The sequence below is a fragment of the Balaenoptera musculus genome, chromosome 8 (assembly GCF_009873245.2).
Source record: "Balaenoptera musculus isolate JJ_BM4_2016_0621 chromosome 8, mBalMus1.pri.v3, whole genome shotgun sequence".
In the NCBI taxonomy this organism is placed as follows: domain Eukaryota; kingdom Metazoa; phylum Chordata; class Mammalia; order Artiodactyla; family Balaenopteridae; genus Balaenoptera; species Balaenoptera musculus.
Window position 1 is genome coordinate 37,825,269 of NC_045792.1, and position 16,766 is coordinate 37,842,034.

Sequence of the window (16,766 nt, forward strand, 5' to 3'; positions counted from 1 at the left end):
TTATGCAGCCACCAAAGATAGGAAGATAGACCTATATATGCTGGTAGAGAAATCTGCCTGTGATCTATTATTGAGTGAAAAAGAATTTTGTGTGAAATAGCATGGTCTTATTTTAAAATGAATATTCATTCTCACATCTGTATACCTACCTATTTGGTTGTATACAACTGTTCACGGTGGTGACTTACAGGGATTTAGAGCGGGGAGTGGCTTCTATTTTGTACACTTCCATGTCATGGGATTGTTCTTTTTATAACAAACGTGGATTACTTGCATCATTTTTAAGTTTGATTTTACTCTGGTTTCTTCTGCCGGTTTCCCTGAAAACAGTCGCTGAACACGTGCAAGCCGCTTGGGAGAATTCACATTCGGTTCAAATCTTTATGAGCATCTACTCTGGCTACAGGACAGGGTTCCTACCCCAGATGGACGAGCTGACGACAGACACTCCTGTATGCAGTTCACTGTAATAGGAGGTAGACTGAGGCTGGGAGATGCCACGGTGCTCAGAGCCGTCCTGTGGGGAGGGCCTACCTTGTGCAGGCACTTTCCAACTCTTCCCCCATGAAATCCTCAGGGTTGACTCATTTGGTCAACATGTGCTCAAGCCCCTGTAGAGTGTCATGAAATGGACTAGGGCCCGATTCATATTAGTGGAGAAACAGACACGGTACCACCCCCATGTCATCTTACAGGTGAGACGTTCTGAGAAATTCAGCAACTTTCTCGAGGTGGTTCAGCTACTAATGGAGGAAGACAGATGCATGTTGACCCTTGCGGTCTGGATCACGTCCCTGACGGAAGAGACATTGGAACTCCACTTTAAAGGACGAGTAGGACTTGGACAGACAGAGAGCCGGACTCCGAGCCAAGGGCCGGAACAGAAACACACAGAGCAGATTCGGGGCATGGAGATGGCGGCGGGGTGACTTGAGGGCCGGAGAGGGAGGGAAGTGGTGGGAAACCAGCCTGGGGCCTGGGCCGAGGCCGAGGATTATGGAGCATGAAGTCTTTATCAGCACTTTGGACGTTCTCCTGAAGGCCACTGGGAGCTAATAATTCTGTTGTGGTTCCCCTCGAGGGGGTGATGTGATCAGACTTCAACAGCTTGAGGGGAAACAGGTGGCCTGGAGTCTCTGGAGCTAGCCTGCCAGGTTTGGATCCCAGCCCTGCCATCCACAAGCTCTAGAATTTGGGGCAAGAGACTTAAGTTCTCTGCCTCTTAGTTTCTCCTCCAGTAAAATGGGGATCTCATAACAGTGCCGGCCTCAGAGTGACCGTAAGAATTCAATATCCTAAGGTAGGAGTGGCTCACAGGAGCGTGGGGTGCATAGTGACGATAAATAAACGCCGATTATTCCTCGTTTCTCTGGTGTCCGTGTCAGGGATGCAGTGGGAGCATTGGGAGGCGGGAGGTTCCTGAAATTGTCCAAGTGAGAGATGAGGTCTGGAGCTAAGGCCGTGAGGATGGAGAGGATGAAAGGAGAGAAACAACATGGGAAGGTGGAGTGAGTAGCCAGGAACAGGGGGCGGGAGGGAGGAGCTCAGATGAGTTGGGTTCCCAGCAGAGGTGACGGAGAGGATGGGACAGCGAGAAGAGCACAGGTGGAAGGGAAGGCGCCAGGTCTGGACCAGGTCTGGGGAAACCCACACAGAGACGTCTGTCAGGGACAATCCAGGACTTCACCTGACCGGAAAAAAAAAAGGCACTTCCGTTTTACCCTCAGCATCTCTGGACCGCAGTTCTGTGGGCTCAGGTTGTGCCTGAGGAAAAACAAGAGTGGGACCCCAGCCCGAAAGTGGGCCCTGCGACCACATCTACCTTGGGTCCCTTCTCCCTGGTGCTGCCCCCCAAGTGTACCTGCATCAGTACACAGTCAAGCCGCTCTACATTAAGTCCTCATCTTACAAAGAGACCAGAGGCTTGGATCCAAACTCTCCATCTACACAGGCCTTCTGCTGGAAATACATTTCTGAAAAGAGCCATTTGCCTACCAATTCTCTCTATAACTATTAAACCCAAAAACAAGCAAACAAACCATTAAAAATAAAATCCACTAAAGTCAAAGGCCATGATGCAGTACAGGAGAGAAGGATGGGGACTTAAAACAAGCCGGCCTGGGCTGGATGTGCAGCCCGACACGCACTACACTTCTCGTGAGCCTACTTCCTCATCTGAAACTCAGGGATGAAGATGCCTTCACCTACCTTGGAGGTGGTTAAGGTGAAGCAATATTCCAAAGCCAACTCAATAAATGTTAGGTCCTCCCTCCCTCAAACAGTCAGAGGGCTGAAACCAATCAGGATGTAAAGTTCCGTCGTATGTTTCCAACACTAGGACTAAGATTCACATTATTTTACTCCAAATAACCCAACTACATAGTCTGTGAGCCCTCTGGTTTCACATCAGGAACTTGGGAAGAGTCACCCTTTGATAGAAATCCACACCACACGGGAAGGGTCTCCTTCTGGGCTGCTTAAGGGGAGAGTTTTGAGGGAGACAGACTCGCTAAGAGAGAATGTCTGCCTGCCAAGAACAGGGCAGGTAAAGGAAGCACATCGGAGACATGGCTGTGCCTGATAAAAGGGCCACAGAAACAGGAAAACAGCAACATTCTTTAAAGACCTAAAGCTCCTCTTATTTCATCACCGAGCTTTGTATATTTTAAGAAAGGAACTTCAGAACTCCTGATTTATTTCTCATCTGGGGCGTGACTCCTGATTACGATGAGACCAGGCAACCTAAAAGGCATTGCTCCCATTCTCCGCAGTGCAGAGGCCCCAGCCCAGGATCCAGGACAGAGGCCTGGGTGCCTCCCACAAGTGGCAAGCATGGGGTCAGGGTAGGGAGATGGCAGAAGTGGATGCCAGCTCGGAAGCGTCCTCATCTGAGCCCTGAGGCATGTGGGGCCTCCAGCTGTCTTTCCGGAGTAGTCCCGGGAGGTGGAGGCTGGGGAGCTGCCAAGTTTGCCCTTTACTCTCACGAGTCACATCTGCACGCGTGCAGGGATCTGGGGGTCCCTGCAGAGAATTCCTTTGGGTAGAAGGCAGGACAGGTCAGAACCCAAGCTCCCAGCCCCTACCCACCTTTCACTGCAAGTGCACGGGCTCCTGGTCAGGTAGATCTGGGTTCAAATCCTGCCATTGTTCGCACGTTACTTGCCCAAAGTTGTTTGAGCCTCAGTTTCCTTGTCTTTAAAATGGGGATGCCCAGGTTGTTGTGAGGACTGAAGATGGTAATGCGTGCAAACCACACCGGCCATCACTGGGGGACAAGAGGTGCATCCCTTGCTCTCCCTACACTCACATTTAGGAAGCCCTACCCATGCTTGGGCCAGGGGCGGGCGCGAGAGGCTTCTGCTCTAAGAGACACAACTAGAAAACAAACAGAGGGCACCTCGTCCTCCCCAGCAGTGTTCCCAGGTCACTGTCCCCTTCGGGTGGGGGGGGGAACCCTTCACTCGGGGACTTTCACAGAATTTGTCCCTTTCTCCTGCTTCAGCCACTGTGGCTCCCACCTGAATTTCACCACTTTACCATGTGACTTCTTTCTACCAAAGCCCCCCACATTTCCTGTGACCCCAAGACACTAAGAAGGCAGTGACATCTGCCACGTCCATCATGGGGTGCAGAGACGCTTCCGACTCCAGCTCAGACTCAGGGCCCAGGCTGCTTGGGTAAATTCCTGAGTGACGGTGGTCACTGGCAGGCCCTGAACCCAGGAACGCCCGAAGAGGACACTCAGATGTGATCAAAGTGGCCACCGTCTCCCGGGCCCACGTCCCCGCGTTTCCTCCTTCTGTATTTGTCTGGAGGGGTGGGTGGCGGGGTGGACGGCAAGTTCCAGGGGTTTGGATGACTCATTTCCTCGTCGGGATCAACAGCATGAGGCCCACAGGGGCTGGGGGGACAGAGGGCAGCACGCGGGATGCCTGTTGCCTCTGCAAGCAAAACAGCAAGTGAGGCTCTGCCTCCAGCAGTGAAATGAGATGAAATTCAACCAACATTTATTGAGCACCTGGTATATAAGTTCCTTGGGTCAGAAAAGAGCAAGCGTGAGGGAGACAGCCGTTTTATCCATTTATTATATACAATATTAAGGCACAAGTTTAAGCAGCAAAGAATAGGAAAATCTTTGGCTGACCAACAGTATCAACATTTGCTGTGAGGGACACGCCGTCTTCTTGGATTTCCCCACTCTGGACACAGACCCAGCTGGCCGTGCAGCTCTGTAGCCTCCACCTCTGCTTCAATACAGACTAGCAATACGAAGATGCCAGAATCTTACATCAGAGTCTGCTGGAGGGAACACAGCACACGCCACCAAGCAGGGCGATGGCACACACAGCTGGCGGGAAGTGTGGCGGCAGCCGGGGCCGTTGGAGCTTTGGCTGAGGTGGGTGCACGGCCTGCCCAGCCTCACAGAATGTCCCAGATTCTGCCTGCGCCTCACGCGGAGAAGGAACCTCCCTCCCCCTCCGCAAAAGGGGAAAACACCTTAATTCAAAGAAAATCACTATGGATCAATTTGCTTACATTCCGGTTTGTAATAAATACTTACAGGTGTCTCTATGTGAACGGAATCTTAGGCAAACCACATGTAAACACACCACTGGGCACCAAAACTTCGGGAGCTGATACAAGAAAATACTGTATATGTACTTCATTATATTGAAAAAACAATATTTTAATTCTGTGAGGAAGCGAAGTTTCATGACAAAGAAACACCTCAGTCTTGGCCTAACATGACAATAACATGCACTTAAGTCTAACAGGGTTTTACAGAATTCCTACTGGAGGCGGCTACTCATGAATGTGCACTTACACCCGCGTGTACGCAGAGACGTGAACACAGACAAGGCGTGGCAAGAGAGCAGGTTTTTAAAAACGAAACCTCTGGAGGGTACACGTACTAACGATTACTGTCCTCCGTTGAAGTGGTCACTCTGAAAGCCTCTGAGGGTCCAAAGACTCATCCCTCAGGAACATCTTAAGGACTTCTTTTTAAAAAAAAGCTAAAAGGATGTGACTTACCTTAATCACCCATCTTTATTTATCCAACTGAGTGAATGACTTGGGATTATTTCCAAACTTAAACCTGCCTTCAAAGGATGATGATTTCTCATCTCTAAGGATAACCAGAGGAACATGCCAGGCCCCCAAATCCATTCTAACGGAGGCGTCTGCAAAATGTTTCTACTCAGCACAGAGTCTCGCAAAGGGTCACCTCTTAAGCAACGTGGGGTGAGATGAAACACTTGGATCTTCTGGATATTAAGAAAAGAAACTCGACATACAACCTTATAGGCACACCTCATATGTATGCACTGACATATACCAATGGTCTTTATACCATTAAATTACCAATAAGAAAAGGGGATACTACTTAAAAGGGACAGAAAAAAACTGCTCATTATTGATAGTTCCAGAAGAAATCCATTTACTGAAATGCTGACTTTTCCATGCTCCCAGCTGATCAGCTTCTGGTAACTTCTTAATTACTCTGCCCATCTCCCATGGAGCCACACACCAGAGGCAAACCCATTAAACAATCCTCATGTTGAATGAAGACATTTTAAACCCACTGATTAATCAGCAAGAAAAAAGAAGAGAAAACCAACATTTATAAAGCGTATACCATGGCTGTGTCAGACTTGGGGAGGAGAAGCAGGCAACTGTGGGCTGGACATTCTCCGTTTAAGAACACTCGCCCGGCTCCCTTGTACCACGGTCCTCCTAGGCTTAGGAGGAGTGTGAGATCACTGGGGGCAGAGAGAAGCATGCCCCACCGGCACCAGTGCAGACACGCAGCAGGACTTTGTTCTGGAAAACATACCTCTTTGCTCAGCTCCCAGCAGCCCAAGCGTGAGCTCCCTGCCTCAAAACCTTGCAACTCCTCCACCTAGTCTCCACAGCCCCCGGGGCCCTGCCCCACCTGACGTCCGTGTTCACATCAGTCTCTGGGACTCAGGCTGCTGTAGGGAGAATTTCTCTTGCCATCAGCTACGGACGAGGACGCAGGAGCCACCTGCGATCGTCAGCACTCAGCATCATAAGGACACAGGAGGCTGCGGGCAAACCCGGGAGAGAACGAACAGCAGTGATGGCTGGCTTCTCTGCAGGGGGCATTGCAACGGCCTCCCCGCTGAGCAACAGAACCAATGAACTCTCTCTTCCAAGTTCACAACCCATTGGGAGCAACTGTCTCGATCCAGCCCAAGTCCTGCATAGTCAAATGCACACATAGGTTCCAAAGAGCAAGTTCTGCAAAACTGAAGAAGAGAGACATGTCCCCACTCTCTGCCCTCCACCCCAAGCCCTGGGAGGGACGTGGCAGCCCTGTCCTGCATGCCTGCTCCAAGCAGACTGAGCATGACACTGTGCCTGGCTTCCCAACTCCGGGAAGCAGAAGAAAAGCTACGAAGAAAAAGCTATAAGGAAAGGTTCTGCACATGCTCTGAAATTACTGCCGGAAAGCGGCAACATCTCCTGTTGCATACAGAACCCCGGGCAGCATGCAGAAACCGCCAGGCGACACACTGAAGGAAGAAGCGGAGTTACTCCAGCACGTCATCACACAAGGCCGAGGCCTTTACCCTTCACCCTGAGACAGAGCCTGCGAGTTCAGAATCAGACACCAATGAAAAGTTCTGGAGAAGGCCTGGCCTCTGGACCACTCGCAAGTAAGTGCTTTTTAACCAGACTTTGTGGTCCTGCTTACAACGGAACACAGAGACTCCTACTTATACCTGTGTTTATGGGCAGTTCTAGCAGTTCTGGGCTCTAGTCCTATTTCTTAGCTCCCGGGGTGGTAAGGGGGCAGGAAGCTGTGTGTGTGTGTTTCTGTGTGTGTGTGTGTGTGTGTGTCTACGAGTGCACACATCACATACAGGGGACAGAGCGGGTCAAGCTGTGGCACTTATCATCCCCAAGTCAGAGGCAGTCCAGCCTGTGTCGAAGGCACAGCTCCTCTCCCAAAGCCTCGGTTCAGATCCCAGCCTCTCCTGGGGAAGGGACTTGACCTCCTGAGCCCCAGTTTCCTCCTCCGTGAAATAAGGAGGATAAACTTGCCCCTGCTCCCACGTGGTCTGAGGACTCATTAAAAAGGACTTACCCCAGTGCCTGCATACAGTTGGCACTAAAAAAATGGAGCTAGGATTATTTTCTGAAAATCCAATGAGATCATGTATTGTCAACTGCCAGAACACACAGTGGGAGTTCAGTATCTGCATTTCTCCTAAATGCAAGCAAGGCTTCGAGCTATGAAGACGAAAAGTGTCAGGGCCCATAAAAGAAGACGTTTCAAAATCATAGGTCCCTCTTCTTATGGAGGAGTCTTAGCAGGTTAGAAGAAAAAAAGATTAAGAGACTGCAGCACAACTGAAAAATGGTGACATCTGTGTTTGCGTTCTGACAATTAACACGCCTGGCAACGCGGGGGACCAAGGAAAGCAGATGAGCCTTGTGCCTGAGCTGCCGACAAGATGTGCTGGGGCATAAAGATGAGGCTTTGCGGGAAACTGGGCTGCGGCTGTCACTCTCACCCGTTTCTAGGCGACACAGCCCATGTTTGGGGTAGCCCAGACACGGATGATGGGGGCTGGCAGAGGTGATGTGCCCTCTTATTTCTAGATGTTTTCTTTCCATCCCCCGCGTTAATCAGGGGTCAAAATGTCCTTCAGAGAGTTAGTTGCCATCAACTGAGTCTCATGACCTATAAAAAGTGACGGGGAGCTGAGCCTGGGATGGGGATCCGTCTGCCCCATCCCTGCCCCGACGTGTCCATACTCACCTGGCCCCCACACCCGCCATGGGGCCTCGCTGCTCCCTCCTCACACCCAGGGCTTCTCTGGTTCCCCAGGCTGCACAATCCTCAGCGATGCTTAACGTGGGACTGCAGGAGGCAACCGGCGTGATGCACAGCGCCTACCGCAGAGCGGGGCTTGAGCAGCATCCGTTCTGCTTACTCTCCTGACCACTAGGCAGCTCAGAGGCCCCCTGGGCAAAGCCATTGGTTTCCTTCCCCACCTCTCCCTCTCCAGCTCACACCTCTGTCATCCTTCCACCACCTCAATTTGGGGAAGCTTCACCCAGGTTACACTGCAAAGACCAACTCTAAAATGAGCTACCCAAGGAAAATTTCCTAAGTGATACTGTCTTCAGGGTTTCATTTGGGTGGGACTTGAAAAAGCCTCAGACCTGGGGCTTTTTTTTTTTTTTTCTTCCCTTAAGTAAGCATGAGGAAAGGGACCTGGGAAAACACAGATCCAGCTACCCTGCAGGGAGAAAACGATCAGGATCCTGCATGAGCATCTGACGGCCTGACTAGCTTCTCTCTTCTGATCCAGCACCTTCTAGATTTGTAAAGAAAGCGGATATCTGAGGAGTCAGATGGGAAACCTTACAGCACAGGGATGAGGCCCACGACCTCACTCACTCCTGGCTCTTTGACCTGGTGTTTCCGTCTTACTTTGGACAAGTTGCTCCCAACTGAAATCTTGAAAAACCTGACCACATTGTATAGACACTGGCCTGTTAGGTTACAAAGCAAGTTCCTGGCAGGGCAGAACTGATGTGCTGACACACCCGTGCTGACAGTCACAGAGTCTGCGTGCTCACCAACAATGCCCAGAGGGATGCGAGGGGCGGGCAGAGCGGTGGCCACAAACAGTAGAAAGCGGGACAAGGTGCCTGGGGAGATTCTGGATGCCACCAAGTCAAGTGTCACTCGTTGCCCGGAGTGCAGTCCTGAAAGTCCTACCTCAACAGAGCAATGAGGTGGAGATAACCAAACTCCACGCAAGAGCTGATGTGAGAGAGAAAAAAGTCGGGGCCGTGAGCTTAATGCAAGACGTCACAGTGCTCATGGACCTTCCGCCTAGTCGGAGCTTACCTAGTTCATGGTCAGAATGAGATCAACCACTGAAGCCCAACTCCTCAAAGGTGGAGGACGCGGCCAGGGGACCCGCCATACGGCTTTGTCCCACTGGTCACGATGAATGATGACCGTTCAGTTACTGCTCTGATAAACCCCAGAACAAAGGAATTCTGTCATGGCTTGTTGCAAAAGGAAAAAAAAAAAGAAGGAAAAAAGGGTAAAATTAAAGAGTATGAAGCAGAGACAGAGATGAACTCAGAGAAGTGAGGAAGGATGAACACCAAGACCAGAGAGCTCCCATCCTGTTTAGAAAATACTGCTCAACCCAGAAAAGCTAAGAAGTCCAAACCAAGCAGGTAATGAGGTGAAGATGGCCTTTTAAATTCCCCATCACCCTGGACATTTCTCCTCCCTGCCACACCCACACACATTCACAGGACACCCCGTGGAGGGCACAGGTGATATTACATTATATCAAGACGGACTCTCCGAGATTTCTAGGAGGTTCTTCTCAAACAAAACAAGCTAAGAGGCAAGGAGAATGGGCGTATTTCAAGGAAGATCCATGCTCAGGTTTATCTGTTTATAACCAGAGAATGGGTGTACACAGACCCTCCCCAAGAGATACATTTTCTGTACAACGGAAAAACTCCATTTCCTATTTCTGCTTTGTTTCCAAACCCACATGCATCTTCTCTCTTCCACCATATGCAGTAAAAATCCACGACATCCTCTTCATTTTCGGTCATGTAGGTCTCCTGTTTTTGTTTTGTTTGGTTTTTAACATTTATAAAAAGTGTTCTCATTAATCTGAAATCCTGATCAGTTCAAATCATTCCTGATTTCCCGTCCACAACCTTCTTGATCTTTCTTTCTCTTTGCCACGTTCCTTGCTTGTCAATGTTCTGTTGCAAAATTCAACAGGGATGCCGGTGTTAGATGAGAACTTCCATCATCTCCCCGTCAGGGAACTCGGGCTTGTGGAGCAAGCTGCTGACGCGACCTTTGTGGTCTGGTGACTTCCCGTGGCCAGGAGAATTCTCTGCCAAACAGAAGGGACACGTTAGTAGCCTGTTCCCCAGGAGAAGCACAGACTTCCCAGCCCTCTCTAAAACGGAACCATTTAAGTACCACCCCTCACCATCGGTGCACGCAGGTAAGGCCATAGGAGCCCAGCCCATGGTGGACCAAAGCTAAATGACTGGCCCTGGGATTCGGACACAAAGAACAGAACCAGGACGTGATGGGAGAGGTCTGAGTGGGTGAAAGTGGCATCGGGACTTTGTGCGGAGCCCTCACCCCTGCTCTCCTCCTCTCCTCTAAACTATCAAGTGCACGCCACAAGCCAGGACCTTCTCACATGTTCCCTGCCTTCCTTGCAAAAGGGCATCCCAAGAATTAAATCTCCGAAAATAACATTGTGTTTACTTGTCTATTTTGGAGGATGAACACAGGGAACCCCTTTGGAGGAAACAATTCATTTATGTCCAGTAGCTCCCACCTCCTCCTCACCCCATGACTATGAACAGTCCAAAGCCAAGTCTATTCTTTTCATGGATACTTCTGGACTCATCGCCAAGCTCCTCCTAAGCTGTCTTCTCTTAAATATTTGACAGCAGCTCCTTAGAACTGGCCTGAGTACTGGGCCAGTTCGCCTACTTTAAATCTACCTTCTCCCTCAATCAGGAGGTGCTCTCGACCCCGAATCCTTGACGAGTAAACACCTTGAAGGCAATGTCTTTGTACCTGATGCTCTTGATGGACCTGGTGCCTGGTACCAGCTCCCAAACATATTGCGGAGGGGGGGGAACTAATTCCCTAACATCCCCTGGAGGGTCTGTTTGCACACCTTCTGGGGAAGGGCTAGTCACAAAGCATACACTAAAAGGACAGATGCAACTTGTGGACTCCTTTAAATGGTAATAAGTTAGGAGTCTCTACACACATTTTAATTCCAGAATAATAAAGAGCCTAAGTGCATTAGAGTAACCATAATCATAAGATAACCTGGTAAAGTGAGAGTTGATTGGCAGCCCTGCTCCCTCCCCAGCTCAACAAAAGCCTCCCCCTCTCAGGCCAGGGAGCGCTGAGGATCCCCCGGAGCGTGAGAGGAGGCGGGGACCTCATACCCAGCTTCTCTGCCGTGCCCTTGGCCGCTGGGTGCTTCAGGACCGGGCTGTTGGAAGGGGTTCCGCTCAGCCGGCCGCGCGTGGGCAGGGAGGCCACACTGGGCCAGAAGAGCTCGGCGCTCTTGTCCGTCTGTGTGCTGCTGTCCTTGCTGCCTGTCTTCGCGTGGGCGCTGCTGGCCGAGGTGGCAAGGGCCGCAGGAGATAGCGCTGTGGCAGCCGGGGTGGGCAGCATGGGGGTGGATGCGTGTTCGTGCGGCTCCTTCCCCAGCAGCAACCCTGAGGGCGGAAGAACAGCTTTTTCAATGCCATTATTTAAAAACAAAACCAAAAAACCTAATCTGGGGCGGGGGAGGAGTTGTCAGGTAAATTGGTTCTAATATAACATGACAAATGACAGGATACTATAATTCTTAGGGTGCTATGGAAGAATGGAGAAGAGGCGCCTTACAGGCAGAGTGTCGAGGGGTGAGGGCATTCCTGCAAAGTGTTCTAGAGGCGATGCTTGCTTTACCTAATATGGCCCAGGAGGGCTAGTCCTGAGCAGTGGCTGTGTGCTTCAGAAAACCTGAAGGCTTCCCTGCTCCTAGACACGGTCCCATCAGCCTGTAGCTCTGCCTAATAGCCCCCGACACCCCTCCACTCTTGGTAACGGATGGTCTCCTACAGGCCCCGGGTCAAAACAAACACGCTTCCTGGTCAGGGCAACACAGAGCTGTGTACAATATTCCCCAAAGAGATCCTTGCAATGGAGAGTCATGTCCTCCAAGGAGTAGGAAGCCAGCTGGGCTCCTGGGAAGGACCACTCAGCCCTCTTCTCCCTCCCTGCCCGCCCCAAGAGCAGAGAGGCTCGGGCAGGAAGAGGGCGGGCTGGCTGGGGAAGAGGGAGGCATGATGTGTTGTGGCGTCCCTTTTCCTCAATGTCTTCCTACAAAGCTGGACAGGACAGCCACTGTTATGATGGTGAAATACGGCACACGTTCAGAAAAGTGCCAGCACTCCAGAACACTAGCCTGTAGAAAACGCGGTAAGCACAATCGAGTGTCTGTTCACTTATTTAATGAGCTAGCAATTCATAACTCTCTTTGCCAGGGCTATTTCAAGGTGCCCATTCGTAACAGAATGCAACTCAATCCAGTCTGTCTACAGCAATGCTTCTCAAAATGTAATGTGCATATCAGTTACTTGGGTATATGGTTAAGATGAAGATTCAAGTCAGCGGGTGGGGCCTGAGAGTCTGCTTCTCTAACAAGCTCCCAGGAGAGGGTGGTACCATGGTCCAAGGACCACACCTTGAGTAGCGAGGGGCTTTGGCTAGGTGCTTCACACACAACATCTCATTTCATATGAGGTAGGGCCTGTTGTGATCCTTTGTCTTACAGAAAAGGAAATGGAAGCTTTGAGAAATAAGTATCTCACAGTTAGAAGTGTCAAGAGCAGAAATGGGATTGGAAGCCAGCTGTGCCTGCCTTTAAGTCCACTCTGTGTTCTTTCCACCTCATCGCCCTGTCTGGTGAAAAGCCACCGTCTGGCAAAGATGTTTTGTGGAACCAAGTCACTGGCCTGTCTTCTCACCTGGGAGCCCCTGAGCCATCAGGAAGGTATATGTCATCACCTCTACCTCCTTCCAGAGCCCCTCGGGCAAGAGACTGTGGAAACACTTTGGGGACTGTGCACTGTACCTTCGCGAATTGACTGTGTGCCTCTGCCTGGAACCTCAGAGGGCCCCGCCCTGTTTTGTTTTTTGTTTTTGTTTTTATTAATTTATTTATTTATTTATGGCTGTGTTGGGTCTTCGTTTCTGTGCAAGGGCTTTCTCTAGTTGCGGCAAGCGGGGGCCGCTCTTCATCGCGGTGCGCGGGCCTCTCACTATCGCGGCCTCTCTTGTTGCGGAGCACGGGCTCCAGACGTGCAGGCTCAGTAGTTGTGGCGCACGGGCTTAGTTGCTCCGCGGCACGTGGGATCTTCCCAGACCAGGGCTCGAACCCGTGTCCCCTGCATTGGCAGGCAGATTCTCAACCACTGCGCCACCAGGGAAGCCCCCCGCTCTGTTTCTGTGACACGTGGACCGCAATCACAATAACAAGGAGGAACACCAGTGCAGAGAACACGGCAACTCTTCCCGCAGCCGGGTCCTCTGGCTCCCAGGCCTGGTTGAGACACATCAGATGCTAAGGGTACAGGCACAGACCCCAGCGAAATGCCTGCCTGGCTGGATGTCACAGACTGGCCTCTGCCAGGGAGGTTTCTATGGGAGCTGAGCACATTCAGACTCCCCTACCAGGCCTGCCTGAGCACCACTTCCAAGGCTCTCTAACTGGGCTGGGGAGCTAAGTGTCCTTGGGAGGGTCTTTGAAGATCCCAGCTGCTGTCCACACACGTCCTCTTTGAAGTGCATTTCCTTGGAGGGCAGGGGCTGCAGAAGTAACCCTTGGGGGAACTTCAAACAGAGATTGTGGCTGGGTGCCTTTGATCACCCCAAGCCTGTCACGTTCGTTCTGGAAGCTCTTATCCCCTTTGGCACGAAGCAGCCAGGCTCCTCTGCGGTTCTGTGCTGAGAAAAACAGCCTCTTGGCTCCTTAGATAAACAAAACACACTCTGAGCCGGGGAAATGCATCAAAGAAGGGCCAGGCCCCTGGGGTTGCGGAGTGCCGGGGACAAGAGCGGAGGATGCGTGTCAGGGAGCTCTGCCTGCGAGCCGGGCGGCTCTGCCGCTTCTCTCCAGACCCAGCCAGCCCCCGTCGTCCCAGGAAACGTGTTCATGGCTGAAACCACGTTTGCAGAACTCTCCTCAACATTCTGCCTGTGTAACAACAATCCAACAAAACCACCGCCACCAGAACTTTGCACTCGAGAGCACCGCTTCCCAAGTGCTTTCTCTCCATGATCTCATTTTGCCCTTGCCATGACCCCATGGGGTACAGCAGGGCAGACACCTCCAGACACCGCCCTGCTCTGCGAGACACAGAAGCAGAGGTGGAGCAGTCTTACCACTGGTCGGGGGCAGAGCCGAATTCAGAGGCCTGAGGTCTCTGGGTTTTTCCCATTAGAACATTTTACATTAAGGGTCACCTCAACTTTCAACAATAATGATGATAATTGTGATGTGAATCAACCCGTGGTTAACAGCGACTCTGGTGGGGTGGTCTTTGCTTCCACCACCAAAGTGTGATTGATTATCCTTCCCCGCTTTACATACGAGTAAACTGAGACTCGGGAATACTCAATATTTCTGCTTTCACAAGGGTGTCTGAACTCCTTTGGCCAGATGAGGTGCCTCTCAATGTTTGTGTGGCTCCTCTTCAGAGCGGCACCACAGGAGGGGCGGGACTTGCCTGAGGGGGCGGGGCTCGCCTGAGGAGGGGCGGGGCTCACCTATGCTCCCCTTCCAGGTCTTCTCCTCCTTCCTCTCCTCGGCTAACTGGCTGCTGGTGAGTGAGGTCTGGCGGGAGTGAGTCCCAGTGGCTGCAGCGATGGACGGGACGGAACGAGCGGGCCGCAGGCTGGAGGAGTCCGTCTTCCCGGCGTCTTTACGGGATCGCTGCTGGAGGACCTTAATCATGGCATCCTTCTCTATGATTTTGGCATGGAGATTTTTAATACTGTGGTAACAAAACAAAACAGTCATGATCAAAAGCCATTTGGCTAGAATAACATGAACATTTCTCTCAGGATGCCCAGGGACTTTAATTATAATTCAAGGACAGAGAGTTAAGCGCAGTGTTAAGTCTTCAGTTACAATCTCCAAATTGTAGAAGACGGATCTTTTGTAGTAGCTGAAAAGGGTGCACCTTCTCTGGCCCCTCAGGAGACTCTGGGATGTCCTGGGACCCCAAGGACACACAGTTTGAGTGACCATGGCCACCCAGCAGGGACCTCCTGGACTGAAGTGTGTCTGGGACCCTGGCAGTGGGAGGCGTGCAGAAGCAGTAGGAAAGCACACAAACTCGAGGCTCACACAGGGTGGGCTGCTCAGGAGAGTCAATTTCCCTATTTTCTGAGGAAAAAAAAAATAGACGGACAGGTTTTCTGTGAGAAGATGATGTTTTCCTCCCTGAAGGTCAAAGATGAGAATCAGAAAACACGTGAGTTCTTTTCACAACCCAAATAGTAACTTGCTGAGCTTACCAACGACTCAGCCACTCAGTCCTACTTTCACATCTGCAAAATGAGAAGCTCAGCTTCCCAGGGCTGGGCGGGGAGGGCTGGGGGTGGGCGGCAGGCTAGCTCCATTATGTCACCAAGCCCGCTGGACGTCTTGTTTAGTCCATGAGAAGAATGCATTAGCTATATAAGTTCTTTATTTCTGGCTGGAATATATAAATCCTGGCTCAAAATCTCTGAGGCTTTGGAATATGATGTTTCCCCTGTCCAGCTGGTAATGTCTAGGATGTTGTAGAGACAGACACCCACAAAACACATGGGCATCTAAATTCTTGTTATTAGCCCCCATCTTAAAACCTGCATCTGACGTGAAATTATTAGCCCCCAGAGACTTCAGGCTCCAGGCCCATTGTTGAGTGGACCCTTTCCCTTCTCTCTGGGGCAGGGTGTGAGGGAGAACCTAAGCTTGAAGCTGTTCAGAACAGGAAAGGGCTGACGTGTGAGTGCAAACGTCAGGCTGGCGGCCCCACTGGGGTCTTGAGGTAAGTGCCCAGAGTGGAGCCTGGTGGCCGCGCACAGCTTTCCCTTACGTGTACTCCATGTCCTGACATCTCCTGGTGGCCTGCACCACCTCCTCCTCCTCCTGCCAGATGTGGGCCTCCAGTGAGCTCTCGCCATAGCTGCCGTTCCTCGAGTGGTTGATGATCGTGGTGTCCCTGGCAACACAGGATGCGCACAGAGAATGATGTCAGTCCTCGCGGGGAGGGGTCCAAGGGTGCCACACTAAAAATCTCTCTCCACAGACTCCTTCACCCCTTGCCCTCTCCTAAATCCTGGCCAATTCTCTCCCTAAATTGCTGGAACTAAGACAGTATCTAAGGAAAACAAAATAAAACCCCCAAATCCAAATTCCCTGCCCCTTCTACTAATGACATTGAATTCTAAGCTATGTGGCGTGCTCTGAATACGGACACTACTGCACATCTACAGGTTTAACCTCCTGACAGGTGGATATTGATATTACCATAATGGTTAGTATTTCTATGCTTGTAATCGTTCATACTCACTTCTCCTTTCTCAATCAGAGTTGAAGTTTTATTTCTATTTCTCACCCATATAGCAGCTATTTCAAGTATTTTACAGTAAATGGGGACTCAGTAAATCCTTGAAACGGAGACTGGCCCTCCTGGACAGAGAGGTTCCGGCTGAAGTCCCCTTCACGTTTGCATTCGAGCTCACCGCTTTTATGAGCCCCTGCCTAGGATTCAGCTCCGTTCGGAGTGACAACCGTGCTGGGCAGCAGGGCACAAAGATGAAGAAGACACACACCCTGTCCTTGGAAAGTCCAGTCGAGGGGGTAGAGTGAGGGGAGGGACAGACAGAGGGAGACTGCATAGCAGTGTAGCCGGGAACAGATGCCTGACCGAAAACCACTGGTCCAAGGTAACTGTTCCTCCTGCCACTGGTTTTGTCAATTGAATTACTCCTAATTAATGACGACTGGTAAAAATAAGATAATTGTGCCATCTAAGTGATCCAAGTATGTCTTAGGCCGAAAGGCCCAATAATGTCTCTGATCAGTGAATCTTAAACTAGTAAGAAATCATCCACCCAAATATTTCACATCCCTTTAACTTCATATTCCAGTGTTACAATC

The 16,766-nt window shown here is 50.9% G+C and overlaps 1 protein-coding gene across 6 annotated transcripts in view; it reads right to left on the reverse strand.

Annotated features, from left to right (window-relative positions):
• Positions 1–4,067: 4,067 nt before the first annotated feature.
• The window catches only part of AMOTL1 (angiomotin like 1), a 167,788-nt gene continuing 155,089 nt past the window's right edge, over positions 4,068–16,766 (reverse strand). For all 6 annotated transcript variants that reach the window (XM_036859739.1, XM_036859740.1, XM_036859741.1 and 3 more), the window contains 4 exons: positions 15,700–15,825; positions 14,381–14,607; positions 11,008–11,283; positions 4,068–9,920 (listed from right to left, as the gene is read on the reverse strand). In XM_036859739.1, coding sequence (XP_036715634.1) covers positions 9,814–9,920; positions 11,008–11,283; positions 14,381–14,607; positions 15,700–15,825 — 736 coding nt within the window. In that variant the 3' untranslated portion in view covers positions 4,068–9,813. The remainder of the gene's footprint in view (positions 9,921–11,007; positions 11,284–14,380; positions 14,608–15,699; positions 15,826–16,766) is intronic.